General features: G+C 39.1%; 1 protein-coding gene across 1 annotated transcript; it reads right to left on the bottom strand.

Moving 5' to 3' along the window:
• Positions 1–1,497: 1,497 nt before the first annotated feature.
• On the bottom strand, positions 1,498–10,751 carry LOC116412415. Its single transcript, XM_031906617.1, has 2 exons — positions 9,956–10,751; positions 1,498–2,097 (listed from the first exon to the last, which is right to left on the bottom strand). Exons 1-2 carry the CDS (start codon positions 10,371–10,373, stop codon positions 1,610–1,612), a joined length of 906 nt encoding a protein of 301 aa, XP_031762477.1. The 5' UTR covers positions 10,374–10,751; the 3' UTR covers positions 1,498–1,609.
• Positions 10,752–11,695: the final 944 nt, after the last annotated feature.

The following is an 11,695-nucleotide window of genomic DNA, read 5'->3' as shown; positions in this document are numbered from 1 at the left end:
TGATTTACTAAGACACGATTTCGAATCCGAATTGGAAAAATTCCGATTGGAAACGAACATTTTGCGACTTTTTCGTATTTTTTGCGATGTTTTCGGCGTCTTTACGATTTTTGCGTAAAAACGCGAGTTTTTCGGCGTCTTTACAATTTTTGCGTAAAAACGCGAGTTTTTCGGCGTCTTTACGAAAGTTGCGCAGTCTCGATTTTTTCGTAGCGTTAACACTTGCGCGCAAAGTCGCGCCTTTTTCGTAGCGTTAAAACTTAAAAGGCGCGACGTTTCGCGCAAGTTTTAACGCTACGAAAAAATCGCGACTTTGCGCAACTTTCGTAAAGACGCCGGAAAACTCGCGTTTTTACGCAAAAATCGTAAAGACGCCGAAAAACTCGCAAAATTACCGATCATTACGAAAAAACCGCAATCGGACGCATTCGGCCCGTTCGTGGGTTAGTAAATGTGCCCCAAGGTGTTTGCTCCTCTGCTCTTGGCCTGTGGTTAAAGCGGATCGGCTGTAATCCGTATCTCTCTGTAGCTGCACTGACAGTTATAGCTTATGCCTGCGTGCAGCTACATAGAGTGGAATCGGATCTGAAATTGCCTGCTTTTGAGTTTTTGTGCCGATCTCTGCTTCCACACTTGGTGGGGCTGCACGCTTATACATATCTGTAATGTAGATAAAGATGCTGCTGATGGTAACTGTGCACAGGGCTTAGCATTAACATGCTATCTCGCCACTCCTGGCAAAGTTGACATTGTCCATCTGGAGCGCTAGCATGTGAGCGCAATGATATTAGAGTTCCATAGCCATCCCGCCACCATTTCATCACTGCCTGTTTAAATCATTATTCCACCAATGCATGTTTTGTCTTGCCACCTCTGACTTTCTCAAGGTGCAATAAGTCCGCATCAGCCATTCAATTGTAAATGGGGGCAATTTATATTATTTTGCCTTCACACTGGGTTGGCAGAGATTGCCCTCTGAGCCGCTAAACCGGGATACACATGGGGATTAGTACTAGCTTAGGAGATCTGTACCTGTAAATACTTTAAATTGTGTCATAGTATCTGTAACAAAATGCTTTGTTAAAGAACAATGAAAGGTTAATATAAATTAAAAGTAAGTCTAAAGGCATTTTTTTTAAGTACTTACTGCATATCTAAATTCCCAGATCCCTGCTTGCTTCTCTGAGATATGGTGCTGGCAGCCTACAGCAGTGTGAAGACTCCAATGACATCACTGAAATCTCTCTCCCCTCCCTGTAGGTGCCAGCGGCAGCCTTCCTATTCTCTGAGCATGTGTGTAACTTGATCCTGTCTCCTGTTCTGAGCTACACATGCCCACCAGCCAATCAGAAGCGGATCTGGCAGAGGGGAGGGGGGGAGGGAATGAAACACATGTGCAGTATGGCAAGGAGGGAAAGGATGGCTGCCTGTTCTAGAAAATGTGAAGTAAGTGTGACTGAGTAAATATTTGATTAGGTGAGCCAAAAGTGTGGCGTTTTTACTAAACAATAGGAGGGCTATTGGGCAGTATGCTTTTTATATTTTGACTTGCATTCTCCTTTAAAGCAAATATTATGCTATTTGTTGAAGAGAGTTGCAGTCTTCCTGGTTATGTGCCTTGCAATTTGCTTTCACGGAGAATGCAGTTCATCCCCTCTAGCTTTCTATGGATTCTTTGTAGCGAGAGTTCCAAATAGTTTTCCTGGTCTTTTAACATTTTCTCAATGAACATGATAGACCGTTGCAGCTCTGTGAAGTTGTTTCTTAGAAGCCAATTCATTTTCCTTTGTAGGCTAAGTAATATACCAATGTCCTTTTGTATACACTGTAAGATTTCATTTGTTTTTGTTTGTTGTTCAATTAAGCTGTCCAACTTCAATTCTAAGTCTGAAAGCCCCAGCAAAGATGCTTTACATGTAATTGGAGGAGACTGAGCACCAATATGCCACTGAGATGTCTTAGAAGACTGACCTATGTCACAGGGCTGTGATAAAGGAAAATTATCTTGGTGATCACTGTTCATACTTGAGATTGAGAGAAGATCCACTACATCCATGGAATTTTCATTGACATACTGACACTTGTGACCATCTGGTGCTAGAAATTAAAAAAAAAAAAAAGTTATTGTATATGTTAAAACTGCAGTTATTGGGAAAAGGTCTTACTAATAGGCCAGATTTACAGCATCTTTGGGATAATATTGTTAAAATAATACTCCATATGGGTGTGAAATAATGACATAGATGTGACCTGTGCCTACCATTTATTTAAGCACATGGGGTGCCCCGCACCCTTGTTGATGAAAGGGAAGGCAGTGTCATGTGCTAGGGTCTCTGTTCTCCACCTAAGTAGCAGAGATGGACATAAGCTGCACTTCTGCATTAAGCTGAGGTATCAGGATTCTATGAATAAGGACTGCTGAGTGGTAGTATAGTGGGGTTAGCACTCCCCAGGCAATACTTGACAAGAGCAAGGACCACAGTGGAAAGAGATCCAGGTTCACTCTCTTGGATCACTGTGGGCACCACTGCATATGAAAGGGTTCAACCTCTAGGTGAGACTCCACCTTCTTTCAATACTCATTTGTGCTCTTTGGAGTGAGTATGTTAATTGTCACTTCTGCAATATTACATGATCAGCAAAATAAGGATGTTAACGGAGTTAGATGTTCAGTAAACAAATGGGCCACTGGCTACCAATTGTCTGTTTTATTTAAAAGAGTCCCTGCTCTGCTGGGAGTTGTTCCTCACCAAGGCACTACATGAATTTTTTTCAATTTAATCACATCACTGTAGGGTCTGCAGCCCAGCTCATGCATTTGGGTTTGGGATGCTGTAGCTTAGGTGTCACATCTACCAAGGAAATCTAGATTTTTAACTTATAAAAAATAATAAGTTAGGCATCAAGCACCGAGGTTAAATGTTTAATGTATATCCATGGGTCATCTTGTCAATATTTTTACAGTTTTGGCCACTTCAATTTTAGTTGGATTGAAGCACAGAGGTAAAGTCTTATGTTGTTTTGGGTGGACTAATAACCCTATACATGCAGTGAACTGGGTCAATGGATAGTCTGATTTTTCCTTTTTGTTACCAGCATGTTTGTACAAAGCACTACACAGAGGCTCCAAATGTGAACCTAAGACCATACAATATGGTTGAAAAGTAAGATTATTAAAAACAGTCCTAATGTATAAACAGTAACAAATTAGGGTCCACATGAACAAAACTCTCTGACTTAGCTGTTTGCTTCCTAGAAGTATTCAAGTTTCAGTATCGTGACTTTCTTTTGGCCAGGTTGGAGCTGCAGAGTGCCAATGAATCCTTTGGAAAGCTTCCACATCATGCATTGAAGTGTCAGAGTCAGAAAGGGTTTCGCTCCGTATACGATCGTTGGGATACCAAAATTTCATGACTATCGGATCGGCATTCACAAACGATCGTTTCAATACGAAAATTTCGGAACGTTCGGATTGTAAGTACAAAATTTTCGTATTCAAACGAAAACAATTTTCGGGACATTTAGCTAAAATTAATACATCCCTTTATTTATCATGTACCAGTGTAATGATACCAACCTCTATTTCTAAAGGTAAAATGACAGCCAAGCAGTGTAAAATGTACTTCACCTTCCTCTTGTATTGGTCCTTTTATCCCCACATTTTTTTTCTTCTTTAACTATCAAGAACTGACAACTTGTTTTATCTGTCACTATTATTAACAAATTAGCTCTTCAGCCTATGATTTTATTATGTGTTCATTTTTAAATGCAGAAATTTGACATATAATGCTTTAAAGCCCACTAAATATACTTGCAGCTTGGCAAATTAGTAATAATTCACCTGTATGCCACATGGTTGCATGTAAAATAAAATGCAGCCGACAGCTATCCAGTTTGTCATTCAGAATGTGCATCTGATACGAAAATTAACCAGTTTTGTGGGACACAGTTTGCAACACATTTGTAACTAGACCTTTCTTTATTTTTCAATACACGACTAATAGTTATACATTTTATATTTGCTAAAAAAATATACATTCTTCATTGTAGATACAATTGAGTTATATGCTATTGGCTGTACTGGTTCTTTATTTATGCATTTTTGATGCAGTTGTCTTCCAGTTTTAAAGTTTTTATTAAAAATCATGGCATCTTAATTATTAGACCTTCCAGTGTTTGTTTCTCAATAGATTGAAGCAATAAACCACTGTGCATGGCTTTAGGCCTCAGGCAATGGATAACTGAAACAATGGAAGTAATTTAAAAACTTTGCACAGCACATATTTATTTGAATATGGTTGTTTTGCAGACTTCTTCCCCTAACTGTTTAAAAATTGCACTGCTTTGCCCATTTTCCCTTTTTTGCAAATTGCATAGCGCAAAAAGAATTCACAAATGAAACGAGTGTTGGTACCTTTGAGGTACTGAAAGTAACACTATACCCCCAGAATGAATACTTAACCAACAGACAGTTTATAGCATGTTAAGTGACCTATTATAGAATCTTGCTAAACTGGAATTTATATATGAGTATATATTGCCCTTTTACATATTTTCCCCTGAGCCACCATTTTGTGATGGTTTGTTTGCTTACTGAGAGATCAGATGGCTTGTTTGCATGCTCACTGAATCATATGATCCCAGGGGACAGCTTTAATTTTTAAATTGGCACATACTACTACAAAATAATATTTTTATGGAAATGGTTTATTTATATGAAGCAGGGTTGTACATTTGAGCTATTTTATGCCATATATTTTTATAGAAACCTACATTGTTTAGGGGGTATCGTTCTCCTTTATCTACTGCACTGATTATCTGACATATAGCATGTTTTGGCATAGATGTTATTAAAATAGCGATGCCTTACACAGGTACAGTGAGGAACATAAGTATTTGAACACCCAGCGATCAAATTGAATCACATTGTATGATTTTTAAAGAATATATTTGTATTGCACTGCTGCACATAAGTATTTGAACACCTGAGAAAATCATTGTTAATATTTGGTACAGAAGCCTTTGTTTGCAATTACAGAGGTCAAACGTTTCCTGTAGTTCTTGACCAGGTTTGCACACACTGCAACAGGGATTTTGGCCCACTCCTCCACACAGATCTCCTCTAGATCTGTCAGGATTCAGGGCTGTCGCTGAGCAACACGGAGTTTCAGCTCCCTCCGAATATTTTCTATTGGATTTAGGTCTGGAGACTCCAGAACCTTGATATGCCTCTTACAGAGCCACTCCTTGGTTATCCTGGCTGTGTGCTTTGGGTCATTGTCATGTTGGAAGACCCAGCCACGACCCATCTTCAATGCTCTGACGGAGGGAAGGAGGTTGTTGCTCAAAATCTCACAATACATGGCCCTATTCATCCTGCAGTCGTTCTGTCCCCTTCGCAGAAAAGCACCAAAGCATGATGTTACCACCCCCATACTTCACAGTAGGGATGGTGTTCTTGGGATGCAACTCACCATATTTTTCCTCCAAACACGGCAAGTGAAGAAGAGACCAAAAAGTTCTAATTTGGCCTCATCTGACCACATAACTTTCTCCCATGCCTTCTCTAGATCATCCAGATGGTCATTGGCAAACATCAGACGCCCCGGAGCCCCAGTCCTAGGGAAACTGACAGTCGTCTTTAACCTCTTCCATTTTCTAACAATTTCTCCAACAGTTGATCTATTTTCACCAAGCTGCTTGGCAATTGCCCCGTAGCCCTTTCCAGCCTTGTTGAGGTCCACAATTTTGTCACTGGTGTCTTTTGACAGCTCTTTGGTCTTGCCCATGGTAGTAGTTGGAGTCTGACTGACTGTGGGGTGGACAGGTGCTACTAATTTAGATTAATGAGTGGAGTATAGGTGGACTTTTTAAAGGCAGAGTAACCGGTCTTTAAGAGTCAGAATTCTTGCTGATTGCCAGGTGTTTAAATACTTACGTGCAACAGTGCAATACAAATACATTTTTTAAAAATCATACAATGTGGTTTCCTGAATTTTTTTTAAATGCTCCTACAATGTGAATTTCAGACCCCTCCATGATTTCTAAGTAGGAGAACTTGCAAAATCGCAGGGTGTTCAAATACTTATGTTCCTCACTGTAGGTCTATGGAACCCACAAGTTAACAGGGAAGATATGAAAAAGTACAAAACAGACAAAGAAATTTTTTGGGTGTTGTGCCTTAAAATCCAAAACTTTATTGAAATTTATAGTTTAAAATGAACAACAATTAGCACTTATAATTCGTAAAAACAATCAAGTCAGGGACAATTAAAAACGTTCCAATTAGCTAATGAATGTGCAGAGTGGAATGGTAAGGACGGCAATTAATTCATTGGTGGGTGGACTATGTACATTGTACACAATATGTACACTAAATGCTACAGTGCAGGGATTTACAAATTCATTAAATGATGGGAGTTAAATCCAAACATGGCCGTATATTATACATATCACCTATTAATTAATGCATTGGAGGTTCTCTATTCATAAATTCATTTATCTGGTCTAAAACACAGACACCTAATCGGTTCCTGGTAAGTGTTATTAATGAATAGTTAATACAGGGGTTGCTATTAACTCTGCAACGCTCACAACCAGTACTTACGTGAAATAAATAATTAATTAAATAAATAGATGAACGGGTAGCAATAATGCTAACACAGAACACGTGGTAATATACTCCGCGTTCTTATATCACACATGAAAGATCAATCAGTCAAGATGGCCTCCCAAAAGGAAGTGCTATTAACTGAGCAGAGCCATATCAGGCTCACACAAAGTTCTCTGCATTTGTAACTGTGATGAGTCATGCCACCCTCTTGTCACTCTATTAAAGTTATGGCGATCAATTTTTTACCCATCAAAACTCCCCACACAAACTGACTCAACAAGCGGCTATCAAGAGCCACCACCACCCGGACAGATCAGTCCTGTCCCCTTAGTAAGACCAGCTCGCCTCCCAACTTGTACTTGGGGTGGTGGGAACACGGAATAGCTCTGAATGCCCTCAGTAATCCCTTTCTCCAGCATATTAGACTGTGGAAGAGATATATCGATGATATTCTGATTATATGGCAGGGAACTAAAGATGATTTCCAGAATATGATGTCTCATCTGAATCATAATGATATAGGCCTACTGTTTACAAGTGAATTTGGTAATGTCAAGTTACCATTTTTTGACTTGGAGTTAGAAAGTACTACTGAGGGTTCTATCGCCACCACTGTCTACCGCACACCTACTGCGACTAACAGTCTTTTGCATTTCACAAGCTTTCACCCCATACCTTCGATTGAGAAGGAATTGTTCGGACATTGAAGATTTCAAAATGAAAGCCTGGGATTTACGGGACAGATTCATATAGAGGGGGTATCCCAGACGCTGCTTAAAAAGAGCCTACCAGCGGGCATTGGACTCTGACCGCCAAACACTTTTGTTTGGTATGATGGAGTCGGCCACCAGACAACAACACTCTGACATGAGGTGTATTGGCACCTATAACAATCAATGAGCCAGTATCAAAAGTATCATGAGTAAATACTGGGATGTATTAAGGGGTGATCGTGACTTGAGACATATTTTGCCCGAGAAACCAGTGATGGTGGCCAGGAAATCTGCGAGCTTGGCGGATATGCTGGTCCACAGTCATTTCAAGGAACCACGTTATATACCTACTAATTTCCTTACTCCGACGGTGGGTTCTTTTAAATGCCACAATTGCCTTGCGTGCCAATACATGGAGCCGAGGAAATATTTTCAAAGACCTGGTTCCCATGTTACTTATGAAATTAGACAGTTTATTAACTGTCGCACAACAGGGGTTATTTATGTTGGGATATGCCGATGCACCATGAAACTTTCAGGGAATTGCGTAAAAGAATACTTGAACATATTGGACCATTACCAACAATAAAAATACCCCGATTGCAAGGCACATCCGTGATTTTCACAACTCGGATGTTCGAGCTATTTCATTTTTCGGAATCAAGAAAATAAAATTGGGCGCAAGGCAAGGTGACATTGATAAAGTATTATTGAAAAAGGAGTGTGAATGGATCTATATACTTAAATCACGTTCACCTCAGGGCCTAAATGAAGGATTTACCTTCACTCCTTTTATTTCCAGACACTGATTATCTAGGTAATACAATCTACACATCTGTACAATGAAAAACTTTTGGAATAACTTCTTCTCTGCTACAAGGCTGCAATACACAGTTTTGACCAATTGATGGGGGCAGTGTGCAATAACTGACATCACTGTTTACAGGGTATATATAATTAACATTCCTTAGGCATAAACCAATGATAGCCCCTGAAGAAGTCACGGGGGAAAGTGACGAAACGCTTTGGGCGGGTGCGGGTTGTGAGGGTGGAAGGGAGGCGAGCGGGTCTTACTAAGGGGACAGGACTGATCTGTCCGGGTGGTGGTGGCTCTTGATAGCCGCTTGTTGAGTCAGTTTGTGTGGGGAGTTTTGATGGGTAAAAAATTGATCGCCATAACTTTAATAGAGTGACAAGAGGGTGGCATGACTCATCACAGTTACAAATGCTGAGAACTTTATGTAAGCCTGATATGGCTCTGCTCAGTTGATAGCACTTCCCTTTGGGAGGCCATCTTGACTGATTGATCTTTCATGTGTGAGATAAGAATGCGGAGTATATTACCACGTGTTCTGTGTTAGCATTATTGCTACCCATTCATTTATTTAATTATTTATTTAACAGAATTATTTCCAGACACTGATTATCTAGGTAATACAATCTACACATCTGTACAATGAAAAACGTTTGGAATAACTTCTTCTCTGCTACAAGGCTGCAATACACAGTTTTGACCAATAGATGGGGGCAGTGTGCAATAACTGACATCACTGTTTACAGGGTATATATAATTAACATTCCTTAGGCATAAACCAATGATAGCCCCTGAAGAAGTCACGGGGAAAGTGACGAAACGCTTTGGGCGGGTGCGGGTTGTGAGGGTGGAAGGGAGGCGAGCGGGAATTACTGGTTTTGAGCATTGCAGAGTTAATAGCAACCCCTGTATTAACTATTCATTAATAACACTTACCAGGGGATTAGGTGTCTGTGTTTTAGACCAGATAAATGAATTTATGAATAGAGAACCTCCAATTCATTAATTAATAGGTGATGTGTATATTATACGGCCATGTTTGGATTTAACTCCCATCATTTAATGAATTTGTAAATCCCTGCACTGTAGCACTTAGTGTACATATTGCGTACAATGTACATAGTCCACCCACCAATGAATTAATCGCCGTCCTTACCATTCCACTCTGCACAGGAATTCATTAGCTAATTGGAATGTTTTTAATTGTTCCTGACTTGATTGTTTTTATGAATTATAAGTGCTAATTGTTGTTCATTTTAAACTATAAATTTCAATAAAGTTTTGGATTTTAAGGCACAACACCCAAAAAATTTCTTTGTCTGTTTTGTATAGTTATATAGGGTGGGAAACACCCAGGGTGAGCCTGATACATACATTAAGATATAAATAACACACTTTTCCTTTGCTTTCTTTTTTGTTTGTTTTTTAGATATGAAAAGTCAAGCCAGGCCCATGGACTTCTAGTTGGACAGCCTTCAGCTATAAATTGCATCTCAATGTTTGTACCTTTTTATAGATCTATAGCTACCTGAATTTGAATATTTGCTTGTAATTGCATAGGGTAATCCTTTCCCTAGTTTGCTAACTTGTGATATCTACAGATCACATTAATTTTACCAGATATCAGCCAAAGCAGCCAACCAATTTCTTTCTCTGTGACAAAAACATGAAATCATTATGCTATACACTGGTATATGTCTGATGTTTACATTTGTCAGGTGATCATAAATAAAAAATATATATATATTAGAAAAGGAAAGCAGAGAAGGTCTGGAGAAGAAACAGGTAAATATAATTAATAGTTTGTGAATTTACCTTCATCTAAATATGACGTGTCAGATAAAATCTGAATCGCATTTTGATCGTCTGAATTCAAATGAAAGATGTGGGCAACATGCATCTGCCTCCCTGATAAAAAGCTGTCTAGTGGCTCCAAAATACCAGTCACAGAAGCATTCATCTTGAAATGGTTAATGGTGCGTTTAACTTTCCTTTTGTAGTCACTCCATCTCTTTTTGCATTCCATCACTGAACGTTTTGTTTCACCAGCATCATTGACTTTTTTCGCCACACTTTCCCAGATTAAAGCTCTTCTCAACGCATTGCATGTGGTTTTCCCAAAGAGTTCCCCATGATGAGCCACAATTTCATCTACAAGAGCATGGTCTTCCCTGTCAGAAAACCTCTTTTTCCTCCTTTTTGGAGTTGCTTTGCAACTGTCACTTTTGTCCATGCATTGACCTGACTGTTCATTTGCATCACTTTGTAGCAGAGAAACCCTTTTTTCTGTTATTAAATGAAAATTATCAGAATGAAGAACCCAGATAAACTGTTTTTAACTACAACAATCACCGAATTAAGGACATTCATTTAGGACAAATATTTCAAAGGATAAATAACAAAAGAATCTTTGACGACATATATAGTGTATAAGTCAAAGGGTACACTCTTCTATTCTGGATGGAGAGAAGGAATGAAAAGGTTTTGTCATTCCATCGGGCAATTTTGAGCACTTTGCCCACTCTGTATGTGGTAGTAGCTGAAGACAGAAGCCAAATCTGCTTAAATTATCTTCCATTCCCCTTTATGAGAATTACTTTGAATTGTTTGTTAAAATGATTCTACGTTATTCTCATTCTCAGAAATTGATTATTTAGCACAGATTCTGGTCTGTGGGCTGCCAACAATATGCAGCGGCCAAAACACCAAAATCATATTGACGGTAAAGCCTGTGTAGGCAAATAAGCCCTAGTACACATGCCAGTCCAGGCATTATATATATATATGCCATATGTATGCATTTTGACACACTCAGCAAGCCCTTTGGAATTTTCCCAATTTTTAGGAAATACAAAAATACAGGTATAGGACCCATTATCCAGAATGCTCGGGACCAAGGGTATTCCGGATAAGGGGTCTTTCCGTGGAATTTGGATCTCCATACCTTAGGTCTACTAAAAAATGTATAAAACATTAATTAAACCCAATAGGATTGTTTTGCATCCAATAAGGATTATTTATATCTTAGTTGGGATCAATTACAAGGTACAGTTTTATTATTACAGAGAAAAAGCAAATCAGTTTTAAAATTCTGAATTATTTGATTAAAATGGAGTCTATGGGAGATGACTCCGGAGCTTTCTGGATAACGGGTTTCCAGATAAGGGATCCCATACCTGTACTCAACACAACCATCTGCAACTCTTTTTATAATACATTAGCGCTCTGCTATTAAAAAAGAACTAAATCTTAACTAAAGAAGTAGGGTAGAAAGGTACTACATTATGTTTTGGGGTTTAGTACCAGCCCATGGCAACCATAGTCCATTAGCCCATTAGCAGCAAAGATCAGCGCCTCTAAAGATGCCCCCAGTAACTCCTCATCTTCTTTTCTGCTGATTCACTGTACATGCTCTGCGTTGCTGTCACTTACCTGAGCTTAGGGAGCAACACACAATATACTGTTTATATACTGTAGAATATAAATGTCATGATATAAAGCTGATTAGTAACTAGTTCAGATAATTAGTACATGGCAGTTCTGAAACCAGTGCAA

Source organism: Xenopus tropicalis, chromosome 7 (assembly GCF_000004195.4).
Source record: "Xenopus tropicalis strain Nigerian chromosome 7, UCB_Xtro_10.0, whole genome shotgun sequence".
Lineage (NCBI taxonomy): Eukaryota > Metazoa > Chordata > Amphibia > Anura > Pipidae > Xenopus > Xenopus tropicalis.
Note: the sequence above shows the minus strand (reverse complement) of the source record. Positions and strands in the feature narration are given on the sequence as shown.